We start from the raw sequence: 16,646 nt of genomic DNA, 5'->3' as shown, positions 1-16,646 counted from the left end.
AATCCACCAAAAATAGGGTAGAAAAGTGAGAAATGTAGAGTGCATAGCCTGAGACATAGGTTCAAATCTCCATGTAGAAAGATGACATCAATTTTGAGGTAAAAATCTTGGAGATGGACCCAAGTGAGAGCTAAGATAGGACACACTAAAGTAGGGGCACAAAGGTAGCGTAAATTGTGTAGGGTTACAATTTATGATACTACAAACCTTATGACAAATAAAAGGAATTACATGTCATGTCATTTAATTATATTGAGATGCAACAACTAGCTTAGCTTATTCAATCGCAAAAAACAAACCCAACCTTAGTATCTTATAAAAGGTTTTGACAACAATTGTCAAAGGTGACAATAATTGTCAAAGGCATTTGGCATGTCTATCTTGATGATGACCTTGAACATGTATGTATTAAGAGTGTTTTTTTGCAAGCTTGTGACATTATCCAATAACCCACCTCGAAATATAGGTTCATTTCGAGATGGAATTATTTTGTTTAAAATTCTATTTAACTTATGTTAGTATTTTATAAACCATGTTACACAATGCAATTGATTCAATTTTCTCTTGCTTTAGGATTAAGGACCAATGTTGTGATACTTAACTAGAGTTGAGGATTGTGATCTTGCAACATGATTCCTACCATGACAATCATGAAGTCATGGCTAATGAGATATGAAAACTATTTATTACAAGGCAACTAAAAACCCATCTAATCTTAGATACTTGTCAATTGAATTGATTCAATTTTCTCTTGCTTTAGGATAAGGATCAATGTGGAGAGAGATGCTATTAGAAAATATGTCTTCAAGAATAGAGGCAATGCAGAGACAAAAAATTGGAAACTTGTTAATACAAAGCCCTGCCCAAAATGTGGCTGTGCAATTGAAAAAAATCAGGGCCGCATGGATATGAAATATGTGGTTCCATGCTTCTTTGAATTTTGCCGGTTATGCCTTGGGGGATTGGATGGCCCATTCTTATAATTCTGGTTGCAACAGATTTCAAGTTGATGAACAAGGGACAAAGACAATTCCTAACCAGGTTTTTGAATCAAAGGAAGAGCAAATGAAGAGAAAACAAAGAGAGACCATTAAACAATCCTTGGAGAGATACTGTCATTATTATGAATGATGGGCTACACATGGAAGATCTAGGGAAAACGTAGTTAGATTTGAACCATTTCCAGAATCTTCAGATCAAATAGTTGGGTGACATACAATGCTCACCTGAATTGCATGTTAAATTTGTGACAGATGCATGGGTTCATATTGTTGAACGGAGGTGTGTGCTCAAGTGGACATATGCTTATGGCTATTATCTTTCTCAAGATGATAGTGCCCACAAGAATTTATTTGAACACTGCCAAGCTTATGCTGAAACTTTTCTAGAACGACTTCATCATTCTGTTGAGAAAGAATTGTAGGTTTTTATTGCAAGAGAAAAGCCTCCAGAAGAATTTAATGAATTTTGTATGAGACTTGTTACCCTCACAAATGTCACTGCCCATTATTTTTATAACCTTGTCAAAGCTCTTGAAAAAATCCAAGTGAAAGAAGACTGAAAAACTATGTAAGTCGAGGAATGATTATGTAGGCCAAGCTATAATGATCAAGATGAAATAATAAATTTCCTTGCCTAATGGTTTGATTAATTAATTATGAATTGTGTTATTAATTTTATTTTAATATTAAATAATTATTAAATATAATCACAAATCTATAAACTATTTTTAAATTTATAAGCTATCATATAATGTTCTTCTAAAGTCAACATAGGAAAGAATGTACTTTTGACGTTGGTGATTGGCTTTTTATGTTTCCATCTCTAAGAGTATCTTCAATTATGGTATAGGTGAGGTCGTAAGTTGGTTCCCAAATTTTATGGTCCCTATCAAGTTATATAGCACATTAGTGAAGTGACATACAATTTAGCTCTCTCAACTTCTCAAATTTATCTGATTTTCATTTGTCTTGTCTTAAAAAAAAAAGCACCTTATGCTATCATTCACACTCTAATAGAGTCATCTATATTGGATGAGGATGAGTTTATATTTTAGAAACTAAGGTTATCTTTAAAAAGTGTACCAAACAAGTTCACAATCATTCTATTAAGGAGTGGATAGACTAGTGGAAGGTCTTACAACCCAAAGATGTCACATGTGAGTCTATTAATTCTCTCCAAGTTTCTTCTTATCTCAAGCTTTGAGGATAAATATTTTCAAAGAGGATGTTATAAACCTCATTGTACTATATGTTATCTAGTATTAGTTGGACACATAATATTTTAATCACCCTTAGGTGGTATCAATAAGGGAGGATGTATATGCTTTATAATTCATCCCACAAGTTGTTAGAATAAAGACTTATGTCCCACATGAAAGGGATGGTAGTAGTTGCCTTTGAAAACTCTAAATATTATAATAATAACCTCAATGGAAACTATCTTGGATATTTGTAACTAGAGTTTATTCCCTATTTGGAGGTTACCATGTCAAACTTTTAGTATAGGATAATAGAAGAATTTTATTTCAAACATTTTTTAATATTTTTGTGTATTTATCTCAATTTTATCTTTCATATTCATTATAGAAATATTATTGATCACATGATATTAACCACTTGATATGATATTAACACCCTCCAAATCAACAAATGTACGAGAATGAGACAGGTAAATAACCTTAATATAGGTCCTAGAACACTAAATGATTGAAAATGAATCATATCATCGTATATGATTATACCATTTGTAGAGGGGGGAAAACCACACTCACGGGCAAACAACAACCTCCTAGGGACTCACTAATCTACCTCTCCACTTTAGATGAGTACAAAGCCTAAGGTTGTCAAGTACCTTGTAAATAACACTGAATGTGTCACAGAGGCTTCCTGATGCCCTCCACTAACTCTTTATTTGAGGATGCATGAGCGGGTCTTAGACGACAAGCTAGAGAGGAAAAATGTTGGGGTTGTATAGGGGTTTTCCTCAATCAAACCCCCACTTTGGTGTTTCCCCCTCCATGAACAACCAAATAGATAGATTTGGATAAAAAATTAAAAAAATAACGTAATAGAAATGAGCCTTGCTTAATGGAGGCAAACCCCTATTACAAGAGATAAGTTGATAAAATAGATAAGGCATGTGATAAATCCCAAGATGCTCAAAGATGAGATAAATAGATAGAGAGATACTACCAAAGAGGCTTGAGGAAGCCAAGGGCGCTATGCAAGGTTGTTGGAGAGAGAGAGAGAGAAAGAGATTGCATGGAGGAACTAGAGATATTGTGTCAAGAATCCATAGACATTGAATGGAGATAAAAGGTGGATTTAAAAGAGAGAAGAGGGGGAAAAAAGGGGCTGCTAAAAAATGATGAGTGACAAGAGAAACACGCAACCAATGCAAAACAAAAGTTGTAGGATAGTTGCTGAAAAGGTGTCTTGAGCATCTTGAGAGGGAAAAGGTTGACACGAGAGCTAAAATGAGCCTACTTAGATGCTAGGAGAATGGACAATAAAGCGAATACAAAATTGTAGGTGAACTTGCAAAGGGGTATGCAATTTTTGACTCTACACCATTGATAAGGAAATATTAGGCACACAATTCGTCCATGGTGATTATTAAAAAGAGCCTTCAAGGCATGTTACTCACCATCAATTAGCTGAGTGGGCATTTTGACAATATTTTCCAATCTTATCTAGCAAATTAGTTGATATGATTTTGGTATTGCATTATTTGATACAAAAACTTTATTGGGTGAAATATCATGCATAATTCAAGTGACATCTTATATAAAATCGAAATACCAATAATTTTCTCCTTTCTTTAAGTGCACCAAATATGTATTGGCTTGATTTGCATCCCTTAATTTCAAGGGCCACTAAAAAATCCACAAGAATCAAAGAATGATGAAAAAAATATTATTGATTGCTCTCATATATTGGAAGTATACTACATGCATCTATGATACACATTCATTTGAAAGGAGATACTACAAAAAGGAATAAAAGTAAACATTTATTAAAATAGATATGAATGACAATGTATAGGTTCACCATACACATGTTTATAAGGAAAAAAAACATAGAAAGTATTGATTGAAGAAATGATCATGAACTTGATAAAATGCTAAAAAATATAATATTTTGTATAATTTATGAATTAAATTATATGTTATATTTTATTTTATAGTGTATATCATCTTAGCTAACAACTATCATTCCACATTTCTTACATATGCATGCACTCTTTCTACACGACTTTCTATGCAATTCAATAGTTCTTCATAGTCACATTTCAAATCCACCTATGCATATTGTTGTTAATTTTAGCATCTTATATGATTATATCATTGAAGGTTTACTCAACTTGACTTTCCAATTGAATATATTTTTTTTAAATGTTATGAATAGTTAGAACCATGATTGAGATGATTCCATCTACATAAATTTTTGAAACACTTATTTTAATGTGAGGGTAATCATCATATTAGATGAAATCATAGGTTACATACCATATTATAGATATGATAAGGAAATATTAGGCACAACATTCATCCATGGTGATTGTTAAAAAGAGGCTTCAAGACATGTTATTCACCATCAATGAGTTGAGGGGGCACTTTGACAATATTTCTCAATCTTATCTAACAAATTAGTTGATATGATTTTGGCATTGCATTATTTCATACAAGATTTTATTGGGTGAAATATCATGCAAAATTTAAGTGACATCTGATATTAAATTGAAAAACTAATAATTTTCTTCTTGTTTAAGTGCACCAAATATGCATTGGCTTGATTTGCATCCCTTAATTTCAAGGGCCAATGAAAAATCCACAAGAATCAAAGAATGATGAAAAAAATATTATTGATTGCTCTCATATATTGGTAGTATACTACAAGCATCTATGACACACCTTCTTTTGAAAGGAGATACTACAAAAGGAATAAACATACAAATTTATTAGAATAGATATGAATGACAATGTATAGGTTCATTATACATGCATGCTTATAGGGAAAAGAAAACATATAAATTATTGATCGAAGAAATGATCATGAACTTGATAAAAAGATAAAAAAATATAATCTTTTGTATAGTTTATGAATTCAATTTATGTTGCATTTTATTTTATAGCGTATGATCATCTTACTTAACAACCATCATTCCTCATTTCTTACATATGCATGTACTCTCTTTATACTACATTCTACACAATTCAATAGTTCGTCATAGTCACATTTCAAATCCACTTATCCATATTGTTGTGCATTTTAGAGACATGAATGAACTATGTCACATTTAATATCAATGCATCCACAATACATCAACATTTCAAATTCCACTCTCATATTTTGTTGAATTAAAAGAAACAAAACTCTCTATCTAGAATATGCTAAGAAAATATTTCTCTTGAATTGCTTATATTAAATTTATATAAGATAGATAGGCACCTTATTGATATCTTTTAAATATATGCCTTACATTGTTAGGAAACAATAAAATCCTAACATATATATAACCCCTATCATAGTGTTTTAAACTATAAAGATATTACCATATTCCAATGCTTCTTATTCATCTCGCTCTTGATTTATGAATACATACATCCATTCAAGGCTAAAAGTGGGCTTCATATTTGTTATCTTATTTAGGAAGGAGCAACCCTCCACAACCTTCTGGCGATGTTGGTTTAAGGAGGTTGCTTTAAAATTGCGGAGAAAAGAAAGTCACTCGACTATAGCCTTGGCCACCTAATGCTTCTAAAATTTCATCTATAGAAGAATTCCTATCATATGACACACTACCTACAAGACTTCATCCAAATTGGCCAATATATTCTTCTTTATAAGGGCCTAAATGAAGACCTTTACGGTGCCCTTCAAACCCCCAAGGCCCAATAGGAAAGCCATAAATCTAGGGGAAATATTTATATTGACCCTATGTCTATTATCCCAACCATTAATTCATCCTCTTGAACCCTTTTGACGGCCATGAGGATGAGTCCATGATGAGTCTTGAAAACTGCCCTTAATCTTTTTCTTATAATCTTCCCTAAGAATGAGAATTGATGGTGAGGGCACACAAGTTGAATGGGTATCCATTAGAGACCTACACATTAAAGATAGCATCAAGAGAGAACTTCTTCAATGATATAGACCTGATGTTGTCCATAATTAGCAGATAAAATTTAAGTGTTGGCTTTTGAGCTCGAAAAGTTCATTTTCCGTTACACAAGTGTCAGCCTATTTGCTTCCCAGATCTTTTTTTTAATTAGGGTGGGGTCCCATGGAAGGGAGCTTCCTATAAAATAGAGTTGGATCCGTTGAAAATTTTTAGGAATATTTTAAATCTGCTGGTCCTATGAATTTTGTAGTGTACTTCAGTTTAAAAGTTTAAATCCCTAAATTTAAAGAAGCTAATGGTATCATGAAAATAATAACTTTATCTTTGAGAAAAACGAGTTAAAAATTCATTTTCCCTACAAAATTATTATTTTTGTTCCATGAGACCACACCAGCTTAAGCCACCGTACCCGTATTATTATTGTTAAGACGGTGAGACAGATGAAAACAAAGGAGGTTTCTGGCATCGAAAATCACTTGCCACGTTTGGGGTTGGCATAGCTGTTTCTGGGCAAAGGAAATCAGATTAACCATACATTGTTCTTCCTCATCCGCCATGAGGAGAAACCGCCCACGGCACAGATAAATGGAGAACTGGGTCTCTTTCTTCCCAGATCAGGGTAAAATAGGAGGCATAGGAGGATACGACGGTTCTTCATACGGTAATTTGCTCCAGCATTCTTCAGACTACATACGACAATTCGCAGGGAATATGGGTACTTCTACAGATTACGAGATACGGTTGGTTTTTTCCCTGCAGTTTTTGCTTTGTACTATCCTTGCTTGAAACCCTAATTTGAGTTTGGGAGTTGAATGAAACGCGAAAATGATGAGAAAAGATTGAGTTAACAGAACCCCTTCGGTTAAAGTCCCCCATTCATGGATGCATGTCCGGCAACTACACTGGAAAGCGCTGCTTAACTCGTGGTCCTAATATCTGGCTAGATCTCTGTTGACTTGCTAGACAGAGCTTGTAGCACCGTGACATAAGACTCATGGGCTCGAATAGTGTCATAACCCTCTAACGTAACGCTTTACCCACATGTAGGGATTATATTAGATGTGGAAATGGTAGCAGCTTGCAACCATAAACAAACATGGTTAAAAAAACGCCACTAAAATCTGCAGATGAGTTCAGGAAAGCCTGTCGGTTTGCAAATTATTAAGCCATAATTTTGGAGTGTTAGAAATATGGCCGATGCAAACTCCTCTTAGCAATCCAGCATCTACTTTTATTATTTATATGGTCTGTATTTCAATTCCATGCACAGCATTAGCCGTTTTCAATCCACTCTTGCAGTGGTGAAGATGCCTGTGCTTAACAAAAGAATCTTGTTTGTATTTATTATATTCCCTTCACTTTCAATGGCAAGAGAAGTCCAGTCTTCTACAGAAATACTGTCATAGCATTGCGATGTAAGGGCTATCACAGCTCTATAATGACACATACTAGCCCTAAGTAAAATGAAGCTTATTGTTAAAAAATTCTATCCTCACTATTGACGGAGATCTAAATACAAGCATATCAATTTCTGAAAGTCTGTTGTCTCAATTTTAATGCAATCTTAATTGAAGCAACTATTTTTTATATTCTGTCAGCTGCTCTTCGAAACGTGTTTGATGACATTGGCAATCAATTTGGACATCAAGTAATATACACATCAACCAACTTTTTCTTTCTATTGTTACAGCTTCAGCAGAGGACCTAACAGTCAGGAAAAAGCACAAGAATTCTGAATAATTTATTTGATTTGCTATATGTGCCAAAAAGATGTCAATGGGATGATAATCAATCATGTGTAGAATATCAAATGTGTACTGACTGATCTAAGTTAACCACAAGAGACGTGAGTTACCATGAATCATACTAAAAGGTATCAATAATTTAACTTACCTGGCACATGTGATATGACATCAAGTAGAAGCAGTTCACAAGTAGCACCCTGCTTTATCAATAACCACATTCTCTTTACCACATTTACTAGGTAGAAAAAACCTACCTCTCAAGAATGTTCCGACTATTTCTCTTGGCATATCATGCCAAATCTGCCACATTTTCTAGGCAGAAAGCCTTCACAACGATGAGGGCTTTCGCTTCAGCTCCACTACAATTCCAACCCTTCTTCCCAATCGCCACTTAGATATAGTAGGGGTAGAGTAGGGGCGAGAGGAATCCAAAGAATCCCGGCCTAAGGAATTCAGGTCTCTCCTTTCTCTTCAATTCAACTCGTCGGCATTGTTAATAGCAGTAGCTCTAAAACAGAGCATAGACAAATTATGTGAACTATTTAGTACAATGTTTGTTTAAAATGTAAATCCTACTTGTAAAGCATAAGGATTATTTGACCAAAATGCTTGAGGAAAATTGTTAATAGCAGTACATTTAAAACATAGCGTAGAGAAGTTTGTGATTTTTTTGTAGAATGTTTGTTAAATATAAATCCTACTTGTGCAAACATTATTCCAGTGTGATTCAAGACAGGGATATTTGAACTCATATTGTTACTTTAATAATCTTAATATTTGAACTCGTATGGTTACTTTCATAAATCTTAATATTTGAACTCGTATTGTTCCTTCTATAAATTTTTATTCTCTGTGAGTTGCTCGTATTGTTCCTTATATAAATCTCTATTCTTTGTGAGTTGCATCTTTAGCATTATTTCAGCCTATACCATTTGAGTGAAACTCCCTTTTGTAGGAAACTCTCTTTGTAGGTTGTTAAAATTTACCAGACAGAAACCCTTGATATGCACTCTCATGGTCACCAGCACAAGTTTGCAAATGCAAGTATTGAAACACAGGATCTGAACATCAATCACACCTCTTACTGCAATTTTGTATGTCGATCACTAAAATTTAACTGACAATGACTCAATTCTGCAAAAATACCGATGGATTGAAGTTCCTTTTAAAGATTTCGGCATACCTGTTATATTGTAATTTCCATGAAGAATTTAGTAACTTTCACGTGGTACAACTTATGCTCATATATTGAATCATTAAAATATCAGGTTGAATTCAGAGATATTCAGTTACCATAATGTGAAATTGACCTTGAGTTATATTTTATTGCTTTTCATTGTATCTTGATAACTAAATGTGGATATAATCCGCGAGTTGGATTACCCCTGCTAATTCAGTCAAACTACCATCAGACCTAAATGTCAGCAAATCTGACAGTAGAATTAGATCTGGAAAAAAAAAGTAAGACCGAAAATGTCAATGGATCTGATTAACCTTATCTCTACAATCAGTCATCTACTGTCAATGGATCTGATTAACCTTTATCTCTACAATCAGTCATCTACTGTCAAGTAAAGAACTTCATCTTCTTACTCAAATTCTTCCTCTGGTCAAATATATAAATACATATTGTTGTACATTTCAAAGCTTAAAATATGCCCTACTAAACCTATATTATTGTACATTTAAGGTGCCCTGCAAAAACCTATCGGCTCACTGTTGCACGGCAAAAGGCGTGCAACTGCTAGTACACCCTTTAGAGAGGTCGAAAGTGTGGAATAATACACCCTTTAGAGAGGTCGAAATTGTGGAATAATAATTGATCTCCCTCCATACTGTTTTGCCAACAAATGCAATGTCACACAAGTAGTAAGTGCAAGTGGGGATGGCAGTGATCCTTCCCAAGCGGGTAGGGGTCGTGGGCGCTCGGGTGCCTCTGGCAGAAGTAGGGGTCGTGCTCAACAGGACTAAGCAGTTATGAATTTTTTGCCGCTAATTATGATTTGAGTTGTTTTTTTTTTTTTTTTGTTTTTTTAAAAAAAAGGAAAACTTCAATGATGTTAGCAGTTAGATTGTCCTTATGAAACTTATTCCGCTTTTTCTTTTTTTTTCACTGCCCCTATCTATTTTAAACATTCAGATTTTAAGTTTCTGGCACCTTTATGTATCTGGTTTTTAAAGTTTAATACAAACTTCTTGGCGCTGCCGTTTACCTATAAAAAAAATGTACTTATGGGGTGTATTTACGCTAAGTCATTGTGATGTGGCCCAAAAACAAATATCCTCGATGCCATATGCCACCGTATTGGCAAGGGAATTTCGCTTCTGTTTGCCTTATGATAGACATATTTTGCATTATATTCCACCAAACAAGACGAGTTCATTCTAATAGCATTGATTAGTAATCCAAATCATGTTGATAATAACCAGGTTGGCAAGGTTGTCAGTCTCTAAGTTGTCTTCTCGAAAAGTATGATTTGCATTGCAATCATCCAACTTAGAAATTAGATTGAGAGCTATGCCTACTAAAATTTAATCAGTTTCGTATTAGGCTCACAAATGTCGCTGGCCAGAATTTTCAGAATCTTGTCAATCTTGAAGAGACCAAGTGGAGGAAGACAAAAATAAGATAATATTTAAATGGGACAAGATAATATTTATTAACAATAAAAATGAAACATCAGATTTGATCTCCTCCTCAAGAGTTTTTATTGTGTTTTTAATTAAATAATTAAGGAAAAAATACTATGTATTGTGATTTAAGTTCATATTATATTTTTTAATTAAATAATTAACAAAAAAATATCATGTATTATAATAAGATATTTCAATGTATCAGAATTGCAAAAACTTTGAAAGAGAAGCTTATGTGATGTACAATATCACATTAAAAAATAAGACATTCTTGAAAAATTTGAAAATTGACAAGATAGATACTAACCTTTCTCTTGTTTTAATTAACCAAAACCTGACAAGAATATGTTCTATTATATTCTTTATACATTAACATTCAGTTGTTCAATTTCTTGACAAATAATTAAGAAGAATGATGCAAAATATTTTTCAAACATATCAAAATATTGTTATGTATTTTTCTTTTTATTGATCAAAGCAAATTACAATCTTTGAGCTGCAAGGGAAGTTTATAATTGACAATAACAAAAAACAGGGGAATACTACCCAGCTGTTCCAGAATTACATATGAATTTGAACAGTTTCTGGAGATGTCTAGAACATTGAACATCTCCTGTATGTAATTGAGCAAACTGATATTTGATCTTCTTCAAAAGCTTGCTGTAATTAGTCTTTTTCTTTAGGTCAGAGCAACAAAAAAACAAGTTGTAACATAATGTCACAGTAAAGCTGTAGCATTTCTACATCCTGATGAGTAATATGATTAGAAAAGACAGCTAGACATCTACTTTTCTAAATATGAAACAAGATAATTTGTTTTATAGAATCAACAACAAAGTTCTTAGACACCTCAACACCCAAAACTGCTTCCTTCCATTCCAACACATAGTGAAATATAACAGGGAAATGATTAAAAATTGTAGTCCATTTCTTCTTAATTAGAAAACAATACAAAAAAATATGACAATCTTTAAATATTTAATCTGTCACCTACAAACAATTTATGATGCAGGATTTTTTAAATAAAGATTTGAATATTTATTTTAGCTTTAGTCTTCCAGATTTTAACACAGGATTTTTTTAAGTAAAAATTTGAATATTTATTTTAGCTTTAGTCTTCCAGATTTTAACAGAGGTTTCTCCAGTTCGTTTCCTTAAATTTGAAGCCTCAACAAATATATAACAAGTATAGGAAGTTGAAACATGTTTCAGAATTGAAAATATGTTTAACAGAAACTTATGAATATAATTTGTACAATAATTAGTCTTACAAACTGCACTTCAAAATTATATTGAAATCATATACAAACTTTATTTTTAAAGGTTTCTGCACAATGAAGAACATCATATTTTTTCTTTCCAATAGAACCCCTAGGCGTACATAATCTTACCCCCATTTAATTAGTTTTCAAGTCTTCTTTCACTCAGTTTTTTCCAGAGCTTTGACAAGGTTCTGAAAATACTGGGCAGTGACTTTTGTGAGGTTAATAAGCCTGCTACGAAATTCCTCAAATTCTTTTGGAGGCTTTTCGCTTGCAATAAAAGGCTGCAACTCTTCCTCAGCACACTGATGAAGTCGTTCCAAAGAAGACTCAGCATAAGCTTGGGAGTGCTCAAATAAATTCTTGTGGCCAGTTTCATCTTGAGAAAGATAATAGCCATAAGCATATGTCCACTTGAGCACACGCCTGCATTCAACAATCTGAAGCCATGCATCTGTCACAAATGTAAGATGCAACCCAGTTGAGCGTTGCATGTCACCCAACTGTTTGATCTGAAGATTTTGAATACGCTTCAGATCTGACAGTGCTTTTTGCCTAGATTTTTCATGGGCTGCCCATCGTTCATAATAATGACTGTATCTCTCCAAGGATTGTTTAATGGCCTCTCTCTCAACTGACCATATCCCCTCTTCATCAACTTGAAATCTGTTGCAAGCAGCATTATAGTGGACTTTCCAATCCCCAAGGCATAACCAACAAAATTCAAAGTAGCATGGAGCCACACATCTCATATGCATGCAACCCTGATTCTTTTCAATTGCACGGCCACATTTTGGGCAGGGCTTTGTATTAACAAGTTTCCATTTTTCTGTTTCTGCACTGCCCTTGTCCTTGGAGACCCATTTTCTAATAGTATCACAGTCAACAGGACGATGCATCTCCTCTGAGCAGCCCCAGCAAAAATTATAAGAGCATTTGCAGGTCACATCATACTCACACTCTCCACTCTCCACTTCCACAGCATACTCACACTCAGGAGCAGGACACCATTTGATTCTTTTGTTTTCCTCAACATAAGATCTAACAAGAAATTGCCCATATTTTGTTCTGTCCTGTTCCTCTGTAATCAAACAGAGCACAGTATCTTCGCCCACAGCAGCCCCACATCTTGGCTGAGGACATCTCAAACTGATACACCCAATTCCATTTTCCCTAATTGAGATCTGAATGTAGTTCACCCAACAGCTGTTACAGAAATAATGGGCACAAGCAAGGGCTTTCATGTCAGCAATGAAGTGGGCATCCATGCAGATCGAACAGTATAACTGCTCATCAGCCCTAAGCTGTTTTACTGAAGCCTTGTGAAACAATCCTGAATCTGCTCGCACTTTCTGCTCGTTCAGAAACCATTCATCCTGCAATTTTGCGACACTCCACTTGAAATGTTGCAGGAGAACCCTTGACTCGGCTTGAGATATGCAGCAAAGGGATGAAACAGACTCCATGGCTTTCTCCCGTTGTTCACAGATGTCTTGAAAGCTCAAAACCCTATAGCACTTCATGCCCTTGTTCTCTTTTGCCTTCAACGGCGAATACTTTTCCTCGTCACAACATTCCAAATCTTCTTCAGTATCAGAGGAATCCTCTGATTCGTACTCCATTTCATCAGGGCCTTCTGTGTAATCCATATCTTTCCTTATTTATGCGGATGTTCAAGGATTTTAAGCTCTCTTGTTAATATAGCGAAATCAATTTACATATAAATTATGTGACCGACCTATATGTTCACTAATGGTTGTTTATCGAATTGATTTATATATTTTTTTTTTCTATTTTTATAAAAGTTATGGAATTTTTTTCTTTAAATAATGTTAAAAATAGAAGTCTAAAGTGATCTTTCTCTTTTTTTTTCCTCTAAAACTAGATATAATAACTTTTTTACAAATGATGTTTCATTATTTTTAATATTTAATTAATTTATATATTAACATATTTATTTTAAGAAAATATATTAAAGAGGGGGAGAGATATTATTGGAGTAATAAAAAATCATGTTAAAAATAGAAGCATTCAATGACATTTTTCAAACATAACTTTTTCAAAGATAAATATGTTAGTTTATATTATTTTTTTCCTCAAACATAACTTTTGTAAAATTAGATATACAATTTTATTTATATATTTTTATTTTTTTTCCTCAAACATAGTTTTTTTAAAAGATAGGTATGGTAATTTATTTCCATTGTTTTTTTAATCTTTATTGAAAGAGTTATTTTTGGTAATAAATAATATTTTTGAAACAATTATTTATTTTAAATTTTAAATCTTTTTTTTTGACATTATTTAGTTTATATTGTATTGAAGGGATAATTTATTAAACTCATCAAATTTCCAGAGTCCATGATGTTTGTTATATATAATTTTTTGATTTAACTGTGTAAAACTTGTTTTGCATCAATGTTTTAGATCTCACACTTTGTGATTCATCATTAGGATGATAGAGAGCACCTATAGGATGCAGATGTTTAGGTTATGTATTTTTTACTTCAAATTATTTTAATAATTGCTCATGTCAAATGCTAACTCTCCCATTCAAAAATTTAGTGTAAATGACTATGATTGTTGAAGTATCAAGATGATGAGTCTCTTGATGGAAAAATCTAATGAGAAAATTTAGAAATTGACTATTAAGAGCTTGCTGATTAGGCCAATCTTGTATCTAATAAGAAAGCAACTAAAAATGAGGTAGCTAACAAGAAGAGTTCTCAAGCCTTGGTTCATATTGAATGACTCTACAGAAGAGTTTGTTTCTAAGGATTATAGATGCAAAGACAACCATGAATTCCTAGAATACTTTACAAGAAACTTACTAAGGAAATGATCAAATCAAAATGGTCAAGTTACAAACTTTAAAGAGAAATTTTGAGAATTTGAAGATGTAAGAAACAAAGTGTGAGTGATTACTACACAAGGGTAAAGAATATACTTAATAAGATGTCTACTCTTGGTTTCTAAGCAAAGAGGTTGTGGTGAAAAAGCTATTATAATCTCTAACTCCAAGGTGGAATTATATTGCAATAAATATTGAAGAAAACAAAGGTGTGATTACTCTTGTGTTTGATCACCTAGTTGGATCTCTGAGGTCTTGTGAAGAATTACCAAGATACATTTTTAGATAAATTGGTGAGAAAGAATTTGCTTCAAAATAAAAAATCGTAAGAAATGAATGTGTTAGCACTACAAGTTAGAGAAATGAAAGACACAAAAAAGACATGAATTAAGCTTATTTAAAAAGAAATTGAACAAGAAGTGTTATTTCAACTACAAGAGGAAAAAGCCTAAAAGCATATTTGATAAGAGAAATATTAAGTGTTATCATTGTAACAAGAATGGTTAGTTGAATGGAATTCAAACTCCTTTAAAGGTGAGTGAGATATAGGAGGTGAGGGCGACTATAGTGAAGGTTTAATGGTGATTTCTAAAAAGGTTGGTTCTTAAACCCTAAAGGCAGGGACGTCTTATTCAATAGAAGAAGTTGGAGATGGAGTTGATGCAGATGAAGATGAGGGGGATGGGGAATTTCAAACCCTTGCATCAACATTTTATTTTGTGACTAATGTTGAGGTTGATGCAAGCAACCATGAAGGCGTTAAAGCAGTCGAAGAGGATGGAGACGAGGCTTATGATTGGTGGGGGGAGGAAGAATAATTTTATTCTTCTCCATCTAATTTTAGATTATCCCCATTTGATGGGGATGGTGCCATGTTTTCTATGGAATACCATGAGGACGATGAACTTCTCTTAAATATTCTCCTAGAAGATCATTTGAAGGTGAATCAGCTTGCTAGGTGTCTATGGTTGAGGTCATTAATGGCGATCCATTTTTTGGGTATGAGAAAATGGTTTCTTTTCCCTTCTTTGGATGTTTTGAACTCCAAGATGGAAAAAAATGTTACAGATCTATCAAAGCCATATCTTCTACTCATGAAGAGAGAGAGTTTCATTTTGAGTTTGTTGAGGTTGTTGCTTCACGTCTTGATGTTGTTCTTAAGGTTTTAGAGGTTCTTGGCCAGTTGGAGTATTGTGTCTGAAGAAGTTGAGAAATACAACTTCAGAGATCCCAAGAACACCTGCAAGCAAAATACCTATCACAAGAGAAGAATGGAGGCAAAAAAGAAATAATGGCTTTGAAGAAAAAGATTATCATTCAGAGGGAATGAATAAAGAAATACAATACAATCCTTATAAAAGGAGATTATGCAACCCTAAAGAAACCCTAAAGGGATAATGTATATTTAATAATTAGAATAATTATTAAATACCTACAATATTACTAAATACCTAAGTTTAGCTTAAGTGTAGAGGATAATAGACTAATAATTAAATAAATAATTATTAGGTAATACATGATAACTCTAACCCCCCCCCCCCTTAAGACGAACTTAGGGAGTAGCTAAAAACAACTAAGGACTAAAAAATGCATGAAAGTAACGATGGGTCCTGACAACTAGGCCTAATGAGGTGCCCAAGTACAAAAGATCTCTCACAACTGGAGAAAAGGAGAAAACCTCATGGGAAAAAATCCTCTCCTAAAGAGAAAAACAAGTGAAGGACTGACCCATTAAAAAAGGAACAAAAGATGAACATGAAGAACACCAATGAAGCATGAAGCTGCAAACACTATCGAAGAATAATTGTCGATATGAAGAACCTCCACTGAAATAGAAGATGATAAGGTAGAGAAGACTATAATCTGCATGAGTGCCCTCAAATAACACTACTCGAATCAGATGGAAAACAAAGGCAAACAACTGAACTCGAAGATACAGATGACAAAAACACCAAAGTTTGAAGAGATGATCAATCAAAGATGGAAGGTTGCCTCCAAAAATAAGAATGAAAGAGTGTCCATATGGTA

General features: G+C 33.5%; 1 protein-coding gene across 1 annotated transcript; it reads right to left on the bottom strand.

The window, feature by feature from the left end:
• Positions 1–11,730: 11,730 nt before the first annotated feature.
• LOC131079132 (probable E3 ubiquitin-protein ligase ARI8) lies at positions 11,731–13,486 on the bottom strand. Its single transcript, XM_058017025.2, has one exon. It carries the CDS (start codon positions 13,414–13,416, stop codon positions 11,926–11,928), a length of 1,491 nt encoding a protein of 496 aa, XP_057873008.2. The 5' UTR covers positions 13,417–13,486; the 3' UTR covers positions 11,731–11,925.
• Between the last annotated feature and the right edge of the window lie 3,160 nt (positions 13,487–16,646).

This window comes from Cryptomeria japonica, chromosome 10 (assembly GCF_030272615.1).
Source record: "Cryptomeria japonica chromosome 10, Sugi_1.0, whole genome shotgun sequence".
Taxonomy (NCBI): Eukaryota; Viridiplantae; Streptophyta; class Pinopsida; order Cupressales; family Cupressaceae; genus Cryptomeria; species Cryptomeria japonica.
This window is presented reverse-complemented; position numbering and strand designations above follow the sequence as displayed.

Coding starts and splice junctions, on each gene's coding strand:
- LOC131079132 (XM_058017025.2), bottom strand. CDS start 13,416: ATGGATTACACAGAAGGCCCTGATGAAATGGAGTACGAATCAGAGGAT.